General features: G+C 42.3%; 1 protein-coding gene across 1 annotated transcript in view; it reads right to left on the reverse strand.

Annotated features, from left to right (window-relative positions):
- The window catches only part of znrf2b (zinc and ring finger 2b), a 47,984-nt gene that overhangs the window by 19,164 nt on the left and 9,098 nt on the right, over positions 1–19,722 (reverse strand). Inside the window, exon 2 of the mRNA XM_040034905.1 lies at positions 756–851. Within this exon, the coding sequence (XP_039890839.1) occupies positions 756–851 (96 nt within the window). The remainder of the gene's footprint in view (positions 1–755; positions 852–19,722) is intronic.

Here is a 19,722-nt window from a genome sequence, read left to right on the forward strand (position 1 = left end):
CGGTTAAACTCAGTTCAAGGCACTTTTGTCTACTTTCAGATTTCCCCTTATTTTGCCTGTACATTGAAGGTAGCCATGAGATTCTATAAAATGGCCTAAACACTCACTGCAGAGCAAATACATGTTTTGATACGACGGTTTTGTGTGCTGAAACTCCAGTGTGAAATCCAAAAGGCTGCCTGCCCAGAAATGGGATGGGTCTACTAAGAACAAGGGTGTCCAACTCCAGGCCTCGCAGGCCAGTGTCCTGCAGGTTTTAGATCTCACCCTGGGTCAGCACTCCTGAGTCAAAAGATTAGTTCATTACCAGGCCTCTGGAGAACTTCAAGACATGTTGAGGAGGTGATTTAGCCATTTAGATCAGCTGTGTTGGATCAAGGACACGTCTAAAACCTGCAGGACACCTGGAGTTGGACACCCTTGTTCTTAGTAGACCCATCCCATTTCTGGGCAGGCAGCCTTTTGGATTTGTCCTTGATCCAACACAGCTGATCTAAATGGCTAAATCACCTCCTCAACATGTCTTGAAGTTCTCCAGAGGCCTGGTAATGAACTAATCTTTTGACTCAGGAGTGCTGACCCAGGGTGAGATCTAAAACCTGCAGGACACCGGCCCTCGAGGCCTGGAGTTGGACACCCCTGACTTAGACCCTTCATAACTGCTTGTTCTTCTTATCTAGGGGGAATTTTGCATTCAGCTACAGCATACTTTCAAATGCTAGTATATGTTGTAAAGGCAATAAAGGAAGTCCTACCATTGTATGTCACTCTGGGTTTAGTTAAACACAACACAAGGTGAAGATCCATCTCATCTGAGGCCAAAAACTTGGAGCACACAGGGCACTTGAAGCCTGGAAGAGAGAAAGACACCAGCAGTGAGTAAAACATGGAAGGTGGAAGATGAGGAAAAACGAATGTGCAACAGCATTAAAGTGGCAAACACTGAGTCTTTTCTTCTCTCCTCACTCAGCACAAGTTGGTGATATGTTGTTGCATTTCATTTCCACTTTGTCCAGTGCTGTGAAAGAGACTGCGAACACTCTTTTTCTGCCCAGACTGGGTAGAATGCATTGCTACAGCCAGTTCTTGACTTTACTGCAAAGAAACCTGCACTAGCAGAAGATTTCACCTAATAACGCATCACCAGACACGTTTCTGCACTAGATGACCAGTGTGTTAGAGCACACTGTGATGGTCGGTGCGCCTGATTATTAAAGAGGGGGTTGTAATCTTTCAGCAGTGACATATAGTTTCATACATTTGATTTATTTCTGTGCACAGACTGCTAGTTTTCATTACATCACTGCTCCCACCCAGGATTTAGTCCAACATAAATTATTGCACAGACATACAGACATCACTGTTAGACTTTTACAGATATTTAAAGGCCATCCTTTACAAACACAGTAATAATACTGAATTGTGGGAGTGACCTGCAAACTGCTTTGCAGGGTTTTTTTCTTGTTATTGCTTTTCAGTTGCTGTACCAGAATGCTGCAGCATCATATTGTGGATGTATGAGTGCTGTTTATCTTTCTCTGAAAACAGAAACAAAGGTTTGATAAGACTGAAGTTTCCTGGCGCGAACACTAAAGCGGTAAGCTGAGAGGAACAGAAATGCTATTTAGAGCTCAGGAGAAAAGCACAGTTACTGTAGGTGATAACTCAACAGATAAATGAGTCGCAAGAGCCACACATGTATTTCAGTAATAACCCCACTTAATAATAATAATAATAATAATAATAATATTGATGGAACAAAACACTATTTGAAATAGCGAGGCCAACTGTTTGTTTGAGCCATGCACCGAAGACATTTGAGTGTGAGATTAAAGGATGTACACGAGGAAAGAGTTGCACACTTTGTGTGATTGGGTGAATGAGGCATGTTGTATACAGCGCTTTGAGTAGAGTAGAAAAGCGCTTTATAAGAATCAGCCCATTTACGATACGAGATTGTTTAATTATTAAGTAGCCCTAAATATCTATTCTCAGTTTAAACTGTGGCTTTCACATGTGACGACGGCATTTGTAATTAAAAAGGGCAGCAAGCTGAGAGAAAAGCTAAAGCTGTGCTGGACTTTCAGCCCTGCTCTGTTTTCCCCAGTGTGAATGTAACACCAACGGAAGTTCAACTGAAGATTGGCTAAACTTCTGTGTAATATCACATGGTACCATGAGATAAGATGGTGCAGAATCAAAGAAATGTTTCTTTATCCATGAAAGTGGTTACATGGTGGCTTGGCAAAAAGCCAAAGGCCAATTAGGAAATGTATATAATTCCCCTCTTGCCCTCTTCAAGCTCGGGTCCTCTGCCGGAGGCCTGGGAGTTTGGGGGTCCTGCGCAGTATCTTAGCTGTTCCTAGGACTGCGCTCTTCTGGACAGAGATCTCACATGTTATTCCAGGGATCTGCTGAAGCCCCTCGCCCAGCCTGAGGGTCACTACCCCGAGTTCTCCGATTACCACGGGGACCACTGTCACCTTCATCCTCCACATCTTCTCAGGTTCTTCTGTCAGCCCTTGGTATACAGGACTTTCCTAACTCTCTGCAGGTATTTGGTGGTTGCAGCTTTCCTAGCAGCCTGTTCGTGGTTCCCATTTGCCTGTGGGATTCCCAGGTACTTGTAGCTGTCCTCAGTGTCTGCAATGTTGCCTTCTGGTAGTTCGATCCCCTCACTTCTGCCTACCTTTCCTCGCTTTGTTACCATCCAACTACACTTCTCCAGTGTGAATGACATCCAATGCCATTGCTGTAGGTCCTAGTGGTGTGCATGCGGGAATCGATGTCTCGGGTATGGGCAGCTTGCAGGTTCCCTTAGTACTGCCTTGCTCTTGGCCTCTAGTCTCCTTCTCCGTGGGGGGTACTCCTCCTTGTGGCTGTTCATCTTGTAGCCATTCATCACTGCTGCCATAGTGTAGATCAGCTGATTAGTCTCAGTGATGGTTGCAGTAAGGATTGTCTGTGATGCTGCATTCACATCTTCTAGTAGACCTTCAGAGAGTACGTCACGTAGCCTTGGTAATTGGCTACGGAGGGTCCAGGTTTCCAGCTTCGCCATGAGCCTATCTTTCAGTACTTGGGACTTGGTACCCAATCTCGAGTGGGGGTGATATTATCACCCCCCCTAACCTGATGTCCTTGCTCCCCCTTGCTGTAGCATTTGTGTTGCCCCTCAATGATCTGAATGTTGGAACACAGTGTTTTGCGGTCGGTCTCTGGGCACAGAAGATTCCAGAGTTGATGGGATTATTTTTATGTGGTGTATACAAATGCCCGGTGACTTCTGCTGCAATCAAACTTCCCCTCTGGGACAAATAAATGTCATTTATGTGCAATATGTGAACTGTATAGCAGTGACAGCAGTGTTTGCACACAGACAGCCATGGATTCAATCACTAAATGTATTAATAAATGATTAATCAGAGACAGTTGGAGGCAGAAATTACATAAATTATGCTGCATACTGTACATCACACTCCCCACATCCAGTAATTATCCCTTTGTTCCGACGTCCATCACAATCTTGCTGTCACAATCTCAGTGGAGACAGCAAATTCTGCAGTTTCCTGTCACATTGCAGATTTCCTCCTCCACTATCCATCAGCAGTTCTGCAGCAGGGGGCAGAGTGTGACATATCACAGCCAGGTGTGTGTGTGTTTGGAGCTTCCTACAATGTTAAAATCTGTCCAAAGGATAAATGGATTAAGGCAGGCAAAAAAAACCACTGTTTTTCTGACCTCACAACACATGCACAGTGTCATCTTTTAAGACCTGCTGGCCATATGCTGACAATTAGGCATGTACAGTCTAGGTGTGTCTATCTGAAATGGAGAAATGCGGATGGATCCAGCTCTGCACGGCTCCACCGCTCATTCTGAAAAATGCTCAAAGCCCGAGCTGAGCCCTCCCTGTGAGGCTGCGATGACTCATCCGCTAGTCTATATGGGCTGCTCTCTCCACTACATTAAATTGCTGCACATGTCCTCGTGCGTGTCTTTCTGAGGTCATACCTGCTGTTGGTCGCATTAAAACTCTCAAACAATATGCCTCCTAGTATGAGTCGCACACACTGAAATAATGACACGAGTGTTATTTATAACCCCGTCCGATCTGCATCTTTTACTTTCCTGTAAAGTGCTGCAGTCAACAAAGTCACATGATGTGAAACATCTGTTTCCTCCAGATAGGAAGTTTGAAATTTCTGAATTCCCCAAAACAAACCAGAAGAGAAGTAGAATTTACATATATATATGTATATATGAAAAATCATCATCATCATTCTGATAAAAGGGTGTAAAACAGCTCTAACACGTTGTTTCTGCGTGCTGCTCCTGCTTAAAGCCACAGCACAACACTGCTGTAATAAGGATGCCTGTAAATGTTAGTTTGTATGCTTTTTTCTTTCACTATCGTACGATATGTTCGACTGCTTTCTCTGATGAAACCCTCAAACTTCAGCTACTTTTCCTCTTTAGTTCAAATAAGACTGGATGACTTTGATCTTGAACACCCCCCACTGTGAAATATTTTACAGTGGACCCATTAGGCTTTACCTTTTTTGTTACTTTCACAGAGGTGGATGTTCATATTAAACATGGCAACATTTCAAATAATAAAGCCAGTGTACAATAATCCCTGTGAGCTCAGGCTTCACTGTTTTTTCTACTCTTGACTCTCTGTGATGTCAGAGAGAGGATAGCCTTAATCAGCTTTGTGTATCTTCTGTTATAAAGTCCTGATCTGTTACTAGTGTTTATTTAAAAGGTTGCATTTGTCACTGTGAGGAAGCTGCTTTATATTTAAGGCAACATCAGGCTTGACAGAAAAAATGCTCAAATAACTTTAAATAAATCCACCCAAGAGTCTTTATTTTCTGAATTTGTGCATTTACCTTATTGACTTAATAGATTTGCTCTTGTGTTATCACAGCTCAGTGTTTCTCCTGTAGCTGCTCTCCCTCATGTATGTGAGGTGAAATATGCCAGGTGAGGTCAAAACCCGACCAAATGTTAAGTTACACTGGCTGCAGTTAAGGTGTTGTCAGAGCTTTGCAGTTGTGTCATTTGACTTGACCACAAACATGCAGCGGCTTGCAAAAGTATTCGGCCCCCTTGAACTTTCCCACATTTTGTCACATTACAGCCACAAACATGAATCAGTTTTATTGGAATTCCACGTGAAAGACCAACACAAAGTGGTGCACACGTGAGAAGTGGAACGGAAATCAGACATGATTCCAAACATTTTTTACAAATAAATAACTGCAAAGTGGGGTGTGTGCATAATTATTCAGCCCCCTGAGTCAATGCTTTGTAGAACCAGCTTTTGCTGCAGTTCCAGCTGCCAGTCTTTTAGGGTCTGTCTCTACCAGCTTTGCACATCTACAGACTGAAATCTTTGCCCATTCTTCTTTGCAAAACAGCTCCAGCTCAGTCAGATTAGATGCACAGCGTTCGTGAACAGCAGTTTTCAGATCTTGCCACAGATTCTGGATTGGATTTAGATCTGGACTTTGACTGGGCCGTTCTAATATATGGATATGTTTTGTTTTAAACCATCCCATTGTTTCCTGGCTTTATGTTTAGGGTCGTTGTCCTGCTGGAAGGTGAACCTCCGCCCCCGTCTCAAGTCTTTCGCAGACTCCAAGAGGTTTTCTTCCAAGACTGCCCTGTATTTGGCTCCATCCATCTTCCCATCAACTCTGACCAGCTTCCCTGTCCCTGCTGAAGAGAAGCACCCCCAGAGCATGATGCTGCCACCACCATATCTGACAGTGGGGATGGTGTGTTCAGAGTGATGTGCAGTGTTAGTTTTCCTCCACACACAGCGTTTTGCATTTTGGTCTCATCTGACCAGAGCAGCTTCTTCCACATGTTTGCTGTGTCCCCCACATGGCTTGTGGCAAACTGCAAACGGGACTTCTTATGGTTTTCTGTTAACAATGGCTTTCTTCTTGCCACTCTTCCATAAAGGCCAACTTTGTGCAGTGCACGACTAATAGTTGTCCTGTGGACAGATTCCCCCACCTGAGCTGTAGATCTCTGCAGCTCGTCCAGAGTCACCATGGGCCTCTTGGCTGCATTTCTGATCAGCGCTCTCCTTGTTGGGCCTGTGAGTTTAGGTGGACGGCCTTGTCTTGGCAGGTTTACAGTTGTGCCATACTCCTTCCATTTCTGAATGATGGCTTGAACAGTGCTCCGTGGGATGTTCAAGGCTTGGGAAATCTTTTTGTAGCCTAAGCCTGCTTTAAATTTCTCAATAACTTTATCCCTGACCTGTCTGGTGTGTTCTTTGGACTGCGATGTCTATGTGCAACTGACTGCACTCAGACTAAAGGGGGCTGAATAATTACACACACCCCACTTTGCAGTTATTTATTTGTAAAAAATGTTTGGAATCATGTCTGATTTTCGTTCCACTTCTCACGTGTGCACCACTTTGTGTTGGTCTTTCATGTGGAATTCCAATAACATTGATTCATGTTTGTGGCTGTAATGAGACAAAATGTGGGAAAGTTCAAGGGGGCCGAATACATTTGCAAGGCGCTGTATAAAGTAAAAGCTGTTATTTTCTGCTGATCCTTATCTATTAGCTTCCTTCCCACTAACAACTGCTGTGTGACATTATGGTGGGCATTCCAGCTGTGACCCCTGAAGCTGTTGTTTTGTTTGTTGGCACAGGCCAATCAAAAAACTAAGTTTTAAGGGGAGAGAAGCTCAAACTGCTTTTTTGAGGCAGGGAATGAATTCTGCGGTTTTATTACTGTACGTGGAAATGAACTTAGTATGTCTCCTTTTATTATTTCATTATATGGACAATGCTCCTGTGGACACATTTGCAAAGAGGACATGTAAAGGCATATAACGCTACCTATGATACAACTTTCAAACTTTTATGTGCATGTATATTTGTCCAACTAACCATCTAGCACTGCACGGCTCTCTTAAGCTCACCTGCCAAAGTCTTTCAATCAGGTTGAGGTCTGGCCTTTGACTGAGCCACTGTAACACCTTGATAGCTTGTTTGTGGATCACTGTCCTGCTGCCTAACCCAGTTTGGTCAAGCTTTAGCTTTTGGACAGATGGCCTCACATTTGGGTCTAGAAAAGTTTGGCATACAGTTGATGGTCAACTCACTGACTGCAAGTTGCCCAGGTCATAAATCCTTACCCCTGCACCACCATGGTCTACACCTGGTATGAGGGCTTTGTGTTGTTTGTTGTCTCTAATTGTGACGCTCTGCCTTATAACCAAATAGCTCAACACATAAAACTCATTGGTATAAAAAGATAAAAATGTGAAATTGGGGTAATGACATTCATAGCATCCTTTCTTAGATCACCACATGTAAATATGAGCACTGGAAGTATCCTTGGGCAAGATGCTCTCTCATCCTCTCTCCAAGTTTTCTCTCAATCTTTTTCTCCAATGCATCCATCAGAGTATGAATGTGTATGAAGGTTAGCTAGAAAGGGCTTAAACAGAAAAATGAGGTAAGCTTTATAAACAGCTTTGGGTGCTCAGGTAGAGTAGGACCATATCTATGTATTTTTTTACCCAGCACCTGAGCTGACAACTGTATACAAATATCTGCAATGGTCAACAGGTTAGCCTTTTTCACTGAAATAGTTATGAGTCTCATGGTATAAAAGAAAAGGTTAAATGGCAACAAAAGTCGCAGGCTCCTGCGCTTCATAATAAAGACATAAATGGTATCTAGTGACAGAGTTTTATTTGCAGAAACACAAAAAGAATCTGCTTTCCTGACGCACATAAAGGTAAATAAATGTAAAATAAAGGGCAACCTCTCTTCACGTCACCATTCTCTGGGCTCACTGACACACCTACAAGAATAAAGCAAACAGGACTGATATTAATTAGCCTGTTAACCTGCTTAAATATTTTCAGGACACACCACTGTAAATAATGTATTTATATTTGTAAATGTCCACATTTAGTGTTTAGTGAATTAAAATTAGCAGGTTGAAAAGGGCTAAAAGCAGTATGTTAAAATGCATCAGATAAAACTGGGTTTGTGCCTTACTCACGTCACCCTTGCTGGTTTTAGTTGCCACTACATGAGCTCACCTCATGTCATATCATTTGGAGAAGGACCTGCTCTAGCCGTTTCTCACATTTTGTGTGTTTCTTGGTGTTAGGTTGTGTGAATTTGATGAATACAGTGTTACAGATGACACTAGCTCATTGTTTTTAACAACTGTTAGTTTTGCTGTGCTCACCGTTCTTTTGATAGAAATTTGTTAACAGCCAACTTCCCTCAGTTGCTTTATTTCATATGATTTTGCTTTCTTAGAGAAAGACATGAGTCACAGTGCACATCAGCATGTCGGCTAGAATAAATTCATAACACCTAAAAGCCAGTCCAGCTCCGGATGGACTAAACCAACCTGGGTAAAAATGAGTGTCTCCACTACTTCTTGGAATTAAAGTTCATTTACACGACTGATTTATTGCGGAAACTTCATTATGACACTAATTACTTTGAAATGAAAATTGAAAACAAAACCAAATTTTTCATTCTAGGCTTGCAAGGGCCCTTCCCACCATTGGGGCCCCGGGTAATCAGTTCCACTTTTGTCGCCACTTTAATGTTATGAAGGCTTGTGGTGAGTGAGGGAGCAGACTGGACTGAAGTCCAAAGACTACCATGAAAAGCTGCGAGCCAGCAGCTTCTTGGCTACAGACTCAAAACTTCACGCACTGTTACCCAGAATGCTTCACACTTTTGACTATATAAGCACCATATCTTTGTTCCCATCTAATCTGCTGTTTGGAGAGCATCCCTGAGCCCTGTGTTCATTACCCACTGTCCTTAACTCGGCTCTCCTGCAGTCCCTGTGTCAGCACATCTTGCACACCATGCTATTAAAAGGGATTTATGAATCGGCATTTTATTGATCACTTCACTGATTGTCCAACCGGTGTGGCTGCACTTCAGTAGCCCAGCTCATTGTACACAAACGCCTTCCATGAATCCATCAGCATATGCATGAACACCACTGCTCACAATCCTTTTAATATTAACGTCAGGTTTTCCAGAGCTAGGCAGATTCTTAAGCTGAGAACTGGCAGGGATAAGTAACTGGTAATCAATCATGACCAAGTAAATCCCCTTTGTCTTTTTTCACTGCTCTTCTTTGCCACCTGAACTGACAGTTTGGGGAATGAGGCCAGCATACAGATTCATAAATACATAGAACCTAAGGCTCGTGAACCAAGGCCAGAGAAAAGGTCTGCACTCGATAGTTTGATTTGGATCCACTGAGGTGTTGTACACAGGCAAGATTACAAAAATGGTTTGTTTAAACACTTATGGGCCCGGCTGTACAACACAGAGACCGCTCTCTAACATCACTCTGTGATCACAAGCAGCCTGAATTCCACAGAGATTACAAACTTTAAATTAGCTTTTTTTTTATTTTTGCTTTTTATGGACACAGTTGCAAAACTGTTTGACTGCACCATGAATTTTGGTGAGTTAACTTGCACAGAAAGTGCATTTCAGGGAACGAGCAGCAATTACAAAAACAAAAAGGAAGGAAACAATATTAGCCTTGTGAGATCCTTCATGCTGTTAACATTAATACGGATCTAGTTGCACTGACATATGATAATCACCTGCTGTTTTGCCCATCTCCTCATTGCAGTAACCATCAGTAATGGAAACATACTTGACTGAAATAATACTTCTGCATGAATCAATAATGAAATAACTGAATGAGGAACTTACGCCGGCTCCAAGTAACAAAGTAGCTACAGACAGTCTGCATAAGACAGGCTTTGATTCTCTCTTGGCCAACAAATACTTAGATCGTTTGAAACCTTGGGTTTATGTCTGTGGAAGTTCTCAGTCATCCAGGTGATGATAGCATAAGCGCTTGGAAAGAAGACATTTCATCTTTCATCCGAGCAGCTTTTTCCCGTTCTCAAACCAAATGGTGGAGAGTCCCTGTTATATAAGGGAACTGTCCTTAACAGGGTCATTAACCCATATTGATCATGTACCACCTGCACCAGGGTCATCGATCACCTGAGAGGTGAAATGTCTTGAAGAAAATACAGTCGTTCCTTAGACTTCGGGGTTTAGGTATTTAAAACATGCAGAACACTAAAAATAAATTGATGTGATCGGGGAGTCTAAATGTTTCAAAGTACGTATGTGGATCTAGATAAAATGCACGGGAGTCCCCTCCTGAGACAGAAAGCTGTGAGGGAGCAGAGCTGTACTGATGCTGGACACCACTGAGGGTCATTCTTTTGATAGTTGGGCTGAAGAATTGTTGACCCATTGATGTATATATAGTTCATGTTACTGGCACTTTCACTCCAAGGCAGAGGGTAAAAAAGGAAGTGATTGGAATATAGAGAAGAGTGGGCAGGAGAGAGCAGCAACAACAGGGGTATAAATAAACATGCTTGCTGAGGAAAGAGCTGGATGTAGTGGAGACGATGCGAGGCAGTGCTCCTGTCTAACGCAGCACTGCCTTCTTGTTACGTCAGCCTGAGTCTTTCTGTCCTCCCCTCAGTAAATATTAGTATCACACGCAAACACAGAGCACGAGGAGGACTTGGCGTCGGGTCACCGTGTAAAACCGTGGTCAGGTTCTTTTTGCTCAACTATTGTTGACTTGATTTGGCTAGCTTTGACGATAGCAAGCAACCTGGAGTTAGCCAGCTAGCTGGATTACGCTAGATGAATCTGGCAGAGTTAGTTGGTTAGTTAGAGTTAGCAGATTGAAAATGGCCAACTACGTTACCAGATCGGCCCTGGAAGTTTGGATGAACTAGCTGAGCTTTAATACCGTATGTTGTTATGTGAGATAGCTTCTGTGTTGGCTTACACGCTGCATTGAGCTAACATCAGCCAGCAGACAGACGGGTCAGAACACTGAAACTGTTGTCACAATGAAACAACTAAATAAAGTTCTCTAAACCAGCTCATACAGCCTGTTAGGAGGAGATTCTGCGTCATAAAGAACCATTACATGTATGTGAAACAGCAAAAAAGAAGCTCTTTAGAGGTCAGCATCTTAATAAAAGTAAGTGACTGCTTCATAGATGGAGTACTGAATGGCTGTACTTATTTCCCATCTTGTGAATACATGCAGTATTTGCGAGCACCTGAGACTGTCTTATCTGTCACAAACACACCACCACTACCATAAACCTCTGTGGGCTTTAAGGGGCTTTCCGCTGTTTCCACTTACAAGTCAAAGTGTGAGGAAAGGTTTCAGCAGGTGCTGTGTGCCGTTAATCATCTGCCCTCTGAGATCAGCAGATGGACTGCCCTCAGAATAACAGCATGAGGGGGGGTTAAAAGAACAACAGTGGCAAACACTGTCTCTTTATGCTTCACATGTGGAAGGAGTATGAGGGGAGAACCGTGTGTACTAGAAGAACAAGACGGTTAAAAGCCACTTTCATTTTCTCTGTGATTTCCCTTCACACACTATCAGATGCAGTATAGACTGTATAAATCATGAGCAGTAAGATATAAGATCATCTTCACTGTCACTGTTGCAGGAGCAACGAAAAACTGTTCAGCCACATAAATCCAAAATGTAGACCAAGAACAATATAACACAGTGCAAAGTGGAGTCGGTGGAGTGTACACTACCTGCTCTACTACAGTCACAATGTTCCCAGGTCCACCACGGATATGTTTCTGAGAAATCACTGCCACTCCAAAGAGAACTCGAAGAACAATGAACCTCTGATTTGCATTTATCGAGTAGCCAGAAACGTCACCCTAAGTTAACATTCAGTATTTAGAGGACTATGCATCAGCTTAGAGATTACAGGTTGTTCATCTACTCAAGGTGAAAGGACAACACTGTGAAGCAGTACACCCATATCAATGATCTTCAGTGAAACACTCGTACCAGTATTATAAATATATTCCTCTAATCTATCCACACTGCACAGCTGTGCACAGATGTGGCAGTTTCACACACACGATGTTGCATATTTCTCCTGTTTGTACAATAAAATCTATTTTCCACGTGTTGGACTTTAAAGTTAAATGTGTGGTTCTTTTATGTGTGTTTAATAAAGGCTGGCAAACACTGCGAATACTCTAAGCTCTGGAACCGTGGATGGTTGTGCTGACAGAATAGGCTGTTACTGACAACGAAACAAGTTTTATTCCATGTTGAACCATAGCCTTGATTAATGTGATTAGTCACCTGAGTTTATTTATTATTAAATATTAACATGGCTGCTGTAAAACAGATCTATTGGCTGGTCACAGATGTACTGCTGACATGCAGTGATATGAAAACGTTTCTTTGCTTTACTGAAGGAAAAAGTTGAATTTACTTGGGTCGTAGACTATGGATCATGAAAATGAAACAAACAAAAACATTACTACTCTGGTCAATCTGTGATAATATTGCAGGTTGATAACACAGCAGAGACATCTAATATATTATCCTGGTTGAGGAATAAACCTATTGTTAGTGAAACAATAAGTCCGATTATTAAGGTCATCACTTTATAGTTAAATAGATGACAAAGTAAATGAATCTGTTTGTCAAAGACTCCACTGTGAAATAACAGGGCATAGGGTTACATTCATTATAACAGTTTCCTTTCAGTTTCTCTTTATGTGCAGTTTGCCTCTCTGAGTAAAATAAAACAAAGAGTCTGTGTGCATGATGCGACTCAAATGTGGCTATTCTGGGGTTTTTGGCCTTTAAGTGCTCGTCTTCATGCAGCAGGAGGTACGTTGAGGTACAATGGGCAGAGATTGCAGGATCGGCACCTGTCCAGCTGACACCTGCCTATTTATCGAACAAGATGGCGAGGAGGTGCAGAATCTCTGCAGGAAGAAGAGGCTCGGACATTTACAAAATATACTGATGTGGGGTTTGGTCACGCTACCATGCTGCTGTGGAAAAAAATGTCTTGCTATTGCAAATGTTTGAAGATTTCAAGAAAAGTTAACCTGCCTAAGCTGAATGACAGAATGAGGCATGTTTTCTGAAACCCTTTGTGTGTTCAAGCAGAGCAGCAAGTCCTCTGCCCGTTACAGTGTGACTAGAATCATTGGAAAGTGTTCTGAATGGTGGAGACGTTTACACCCAAACTACAAAAATGTTACAAGTTTGTTCAGGAGAAACTGAGTAACATAGCTCTTTATCCCACTGTGGTTGCTCTTTCTAGGTACAAAGTTCTTCATGTAGGCCAGCTTTAAACACCGAGCGGTTAGCAGCTGCTAATCCCAGTGACTAAAGTCTCAGCCAGCATTTCTAACTAGAGAATTTAGGAAAGGCAATACATTGCTCCAAAGTACCCCAGCTCTGCAGCCAGAACTATGCTGTATTTGGACATATTTAAATATTTTCAGTCAGGTAATGAGTTTTGCTGTTCAACACAACCAAATGCCAGGATGCAAATAGTCACTGAAACGTATAAAAAAAGCAGAACTCCACACAGAATTCAAGGTCTGTGAGAAATCAGCTGCGTGCAAAACAAAGGTTACAAAGTCTAATGTTAGTTTGTCCAGTAGTTCTTCACAGAGGTCACAGCTTGAAGCCAGCCAGACGAAACCTTATGTCACATCTCACAAGAATCCAGCTGCTTTCTAAGTATATGGTACTAAGCTAACGGTATAGATTTCTGGTACTATGAAGCCCTTTTTGTGAACGACATGACTAACAATCAATCAAATCATGTCAATAATAATAATATGTAATTTTATATGTAATTGTAGCACAAACTTGCTCTGACTCTTCATTTTGAAGCCTTAACATTAGTGTTTTGGCTTCTGCTTGATTTTTGGATCCAGAAGTTCCCATATTTACACCAGAAGGGGGGAAAGTGCCAAGTTATCAGCTAACAGTCACAAGGACAGACCCTTCTAAAAATGAGACCGTTATGACTCTTATCATTGTGGAGATTACAAATTATACAAAATCACTGCTGGAGTCAACCACTTCAACACGAGATGATACCTTAAACTTCCAGATGTTTATTTCATCAAGGTTTCAGTTCAAGAGTCTCCTGGATAAGAGTGTGGAGAAACTCCTCGTCCTGTGGACATTTTACAGCGTAAAGGTCAGCAGGAAACCCAATCCAAGCTTCACAACACCTTTTTACAAACCTGTGGCTGACGTCACATCCATGCAGTTAATCACCAAAACACATCTGCTGCTGTATTCAGATGAAGGCGCAGATTAAGAAAGCAGGTTAAGTAGCTGATAGCTTATCTCTTCAAGGTAGATTTCTGCTAACCTGGACTGACTTGACCACAGAACTGAGCCCCTGTGATGTGTAATCATCTGAACCCTCATGCTGGCATGTTAAACATTTCTCCAGAAAGACACAATATTATCGATCTCGGGAGCAGAGAGTGTGTAGGACTTAGATCACCGTGTCCTTGTGCATGAATAATGACAGCAAGGATGGAAAAAGATGACTGTCAGGGACTGGTCTGTGTCTGCAGGGGTTTCTCTGTCAGCTCCAATCTGGCTTTAGGTCTTTGCAGAAAACAGATGAGCAACAAATGGCCTGACTCTCTTTGTCATGGTGCGGCCATGAACACTGAGGCAAGTGAGGTCTGCAGTTTGGATGATGTTCTGGGGTCTTTTGTGAACCACTGTTCCATGTTTTTGGCATTTGTAGATAACGGCTCCCACTGTGGTTCACTGGAGTCCCACAGCTTTAGAAACGACTCTGTAACCTTTTCAGTAATGAATCCTACCACTACTTCATTAGATCTGTGTAGTTTTTACATGGATCGAACCTGGTGGGAAACAATGTCTAAATCTAAGCAGGTAGTGAAAGCCACAGTTCAAAGCACACAGGACCTGATGGGAGGCAGTTCAGGGTCTCCTGGCCGAAGGTCTTATTGTCCTCTTTAGGACAACAAGACCTTCATCCCTCTGCAGCTAATGATGTCCCAGCAAGTGCATCAGGCCACTGACAGCAAAGGAGACTTTGTGTACAACAGCAAGACAGGAGGCTTCTGTCAACACGAATCATTGCTGGTTCCCAGAATAAGAATGTGATGTCCTATTAGAGGGATTTCTTCAGGTAACCTATTTACAGAGTCAGCAGCATTGTGAGTGGACATCAGCTGGATCGTAAGCACATCTGAAAATATTAAGTAAACCCGAAATGAAATGACTTCATTAGGAATCACCAAACATCAAAGAATCTTAGATTGATTGAAAGCACCTCCTCCTCACAGTCGTCACGGCAACTTCTGATTTCTGTCATGTTTAGATTCTCTGAACTTTAACTACAAACAAATCAAAAAACACTTTGATCACATTTTATAACCACTGATCTTACCGGTCAGAATGTGACTAAAGTGACTCTCAGTGTTGCACAGGAGCGCAGAGATACTGTGCTGTTTAACCAGGTCACACAGGGACCAATGCTGCATGTGCTGTTTGCAGTCGGGCCCGCTGTAACAATGCACCCGTTTCATTTTAGCACTTGTTGTGGATTCACAGCTACAAAGTCGTCCCTGCTCTACTTAATATCTAGAAAGATCCAAAGTTTCTTCTTTAAAATGTTATAAAAATCAGCCTGTGTTGATATGCAGAGATCTGACTAATGTGTCTTGCGGTTGTTAGACCAAATTTAAAAGACAAAGTGAATCATTTATCGGAACAATGCTGCAGAGGTGAGACTGGCTCTTATAGGTTTTTGCAGACATACAAATGCACTGTCTATGCACTGTGGACAGTAGCTGGCATTTCTATTATTGTAAAGAGACAGGTAGAGAAGCAAAGAATTTACAACCCCGTGCAATATTTAAGACCTTTGACCCCACTATAATTGCTTTTCACTGGCATACAGGAAGAAGCAGGAGAATAGCCGAGTTGGAGATGGGATATCTTTGATTGCCCACATAAAAGTCTCTCAAAGGTCCTAAAATCCAATTTCTCCACCTGGTCACAGTCCAGTCAGTATCTGCATGAAGCTAGAGATTGGTACAATTCAGAACTGTGCCTCTCTGCTGCCAAGCATTTTATCAAACTGATTGAGAGTTATAGCCACACTATAATCAATAGGTGGCCATTTCCTTCATGAGTTTACAGCTTGCACATAGTGAGAGAAATTCTACAGATGCCTCAAACTATATAGGTACGCACTACGACTATGTCAGGATGTCTCTGGACACACTGAGTGCAACCACTTTCAGCAATAAGGTGTTTTTCTCTAATTTGATATAATGTCGAGTTCTGGACCTTTCTATGGCAGCGTTACTGCACACAAGCGAGTGCACTCCTAGTGCCAGTCCTAAGCCCGGATAAATGGGAAGGGTTGTGCCAGTAAGGGTGTAAAACAATGACCAGTGCGGATCATAAAGAATGACATTTCCACATTGGATTGGTTTGAGCCCAGGTTTACAACAACCACCTCTGGTGCTGTTGGTTTACAGGTTAACGGTAGAAACTGTGCTAGTGTTGGCAGACAGGGAAGGGATAGTGGATATACTGGCCAAAGGATACTGAAGATGCAGCTATGAGACAGGAGGAAAAGAGGAGGACCACAGAAGACGTTCATGTTTGTAGTAAGAAAGGACGTGCGGAGGTTTAGTGTGACAGAAGAGGATGCTAGGGACAGAGTGAGATGAGACAGCTGATCCGGTCTGAAGAGAACAGCCAAAAGAAGAACAAGTAGCAGCAGCCTAATGATGGCGTGGAACAACTGTCCAGAACTGCTGTAGAGATGGAGCATACCTGGTGGCTTCTTTCTCTGTCTTTGCTGCTTCAGGAACTCTTACACACAAGAAGGGAACCTGAAGCCATGCACATATAAACGCCCTCCTGTATCAAGTCTGTGTCGACCAACAATGGACCTGTGCTAAGAACAACAACAAAACTCAACACAAAAAGGAGCATTGCAAAAGTGTGTGAGCATGTATGTGTGTGTGTGTGTGTGTGTGTGTGTGTGTGCGTGTGCGTGTTTGGGGGTGCGTTTGTGTGACCTCCTGCTCACCAAAAGGGTCATAAAGGCAGGAAGTTTACTAAACAAGAAAACAGAAGCCTCACATAGGCTGTGCCTGTAATAAAACACTACAGCCTCCCCACCATTCTACAGGCTGGGGAGGGCAATAGAAACAGGAGTGTCTTTGATCATACAGTTTGAACCAAGACTTACAAATTTAAGTAACACAATGACAACATTTAACAATTTCAACCTAACAGTGGTAAAATCACACCAATAGTCACCTCAAGGCAGGTTATATTGTAAGACTCAACAATACAGAGAAAATCAGACGACCCCTACGAGCAAACACTCGGTGAAAGTGGGATGAACAGAACCAGGTTCAGGGTGGGGCAGCCGTGCTGCAATAGCTCTGACAGACAGGATAATAGTTTCTAATGATTGATAACATCAGCCTGCCAATAAATCTGTTGGGCTCTAAAAGTTAACAATGTTCATGCTCAGGATACTCAGACGAGTAAGGCTAATGCTGTTAAGGTGAAGTAAAAGTCCGACAAGGTGCCCGTGCTGGTGGTGACAGAGGATGGGGGGAAACATGTTGTGGGGACAGGAGAATACACCCAATACATCAAAACAAAGACTCTGAGACATGTTAGTGAAGTGGAATAACAGGAGCTTTGTAGTTGGAGGAGAATGACAGAGGACAAAATGGGCAATGCAATCCGTGTAGGTCACAAGTAGTATCTCATATTTCACGGCTCTGTGTAGCTGGAATATGAATATTGTTATTTTCTTACTCCCATAAAACCTGCATCTGCATCAGCCCCAAAATGCCACAAACCAGCGCATTAAATGCCACTGACAGATGCTGCTGGTGTGTCGGATATCAATGTGTTCTTTGGGCGTACCCAAGTAATACTGGACGTTATACAGACTTAACACACAGACAACCACAAAACAAACAACCACAGCCATGATTCTAGTTTAAGGTACTCTGCATATTGTTAAATGAAGTGTGTGTAAATGTGTGTGAGGCACCCTGTTTGATGAAAACTGTACATGTATATGAACTATATGAAGAAATTTACAAACTGACATCAGGAAAAATAAAATGCTCAAATTGTAAAGATTATGACTTTGATATTTATTATTCATGTAGCAGCTGTTTAGTCATTTTATGGTAAAATGGATTCTGTCGTTATATTTTGGTATCGTTTTTGAGTTGAGAAGAATAAAAGGATATTTCACATTAAACACACGAGTCATTAAATGTACCAGTGTTGTGTACTAAGCACAGATTAATTTAAGGATTTTTGAGCAAAGGGTGCATCAGGTTGTAACTGTAACGTATATTTAAAGAGTTACAGTGAAAGGAAACACCTGTAAATGGTAGTATTCACATTTTACTATTACAGAAAGGTCCGTTAATGGTACTCCTGGCAGAAAGTTACAGGACTTTTTGAAAAATAATTTGTAAAAACAAATATTTCTTTCTTTTTTTTTCTTTTTGCAGTGAGGATTTTAATATATAACTGAATCAGCCGCACAGAAGTTCTCAGTCAGTAGTTGTGCTGTGGTTTGTGAAAAATGACCGCTGCTCGTTGGAATCGAGAACCTTACATGCACTGGATAGTTTGAGCCATATCATATCATCTGTGACAATACACATTTTTAAATAGCATAAAAATGTCAAATTATTATGTCATATGGCTTTGCACTCCCTAGTGCGCTCAACAACAACACAAGTCTGGGCATGTCTGAGAGCCAAGTATCAGCTTGAGTACCTAAAAGGGAGCGATCAACAGCCTCCAACAAAGCCCAGCAAAACATGCAAAGTATTTTACCTTTAGGTGGAAACAACAAACACGTTTGACCACTTCAGGCAAAAACACAGTGACGAGTAAAACCAGGATACGAAGGAGACGCTAGCAGCTGGTGAGATGCAACCAAAATGTAAACACATGACCAAACACCGCTGGAACCCCCGCTAGCTGCGCTCCACATCACAGGAGGAGCAAAGGGTGGATGGAAATGACTGACAAACAGGACTTTAAGCAGCTGGTTAAGAAGCTTCACCCAAGACAACATCCCAGGTAGAAACCCATTTTTAGTGTTATTATGAGACAATATTGTGCAGATCCTGCAAAAATAGAAGATTATTTTATTTTAGCTATTGTTAAATGTTAAGCAGCTACTGCTGCTGGCACCTGGTTCAATCAGACTCAAACTTCAGATTAAAGTGCAATCACTAAAAGTAGCTTATTGGGAAAAGAAGGATGCACATAAAGGCTGCTCTCTGGGAGCGTCAATAAAACGTGTGCTTCACCTGAGACCAGGCTGGAATATGCAGATTTGCTGGTAGGTGTTTCAGCTGGGATCCACTCTAATCTCTTTTCCACTAGAACCTCCTCAGCTGTTATGGCCGCTTTCCATTAAAACTGAGTAGCTCATGTGTGCGTGAGGTCATTATAGCAATGTGCCTGTGATGAGGCTGTGCGATATGTCCAAAGTCTCATATCCCGATATGAGACATCTATCGCCCGATAATGATATAAATCACAAACATGTAACATTTTCTGTAAACTCTGTGAATCTCGGGCAGCTCGACCTGCGTGAAGTGTTTCCAGCTGCGCGTCATGTAGCTGGAGTCGAGTGTTTTAACCGATGCATGAAACGACACATTTTTAGACAGAAGTTGTAACGGCGCCGTTTTCTTTGTGAGTATTTATTACACGGCGTGCTGCGGGGAAAAGCCTGTTCTAACGTCTAAGTCTAAGGTTTATTTTTTAGCAC

The sequence above is a fragment of the Simochromis diagramma genome, unplaced genomic scaffold (assembly GCF_900408965.1).
Source record: "Simochromis diagramma unplaced genomic scaffold, fSimDia1.1 OVJJ01000084.1, whole genome shotgun sequence".
In the NCBI taxonomy this organism is placed as follows: Eukaryota; Metazoa; Chordata; class Actinopteri; order Cichliformes; family Cichlidae; genus Simochromis; species Simochromis diagramma.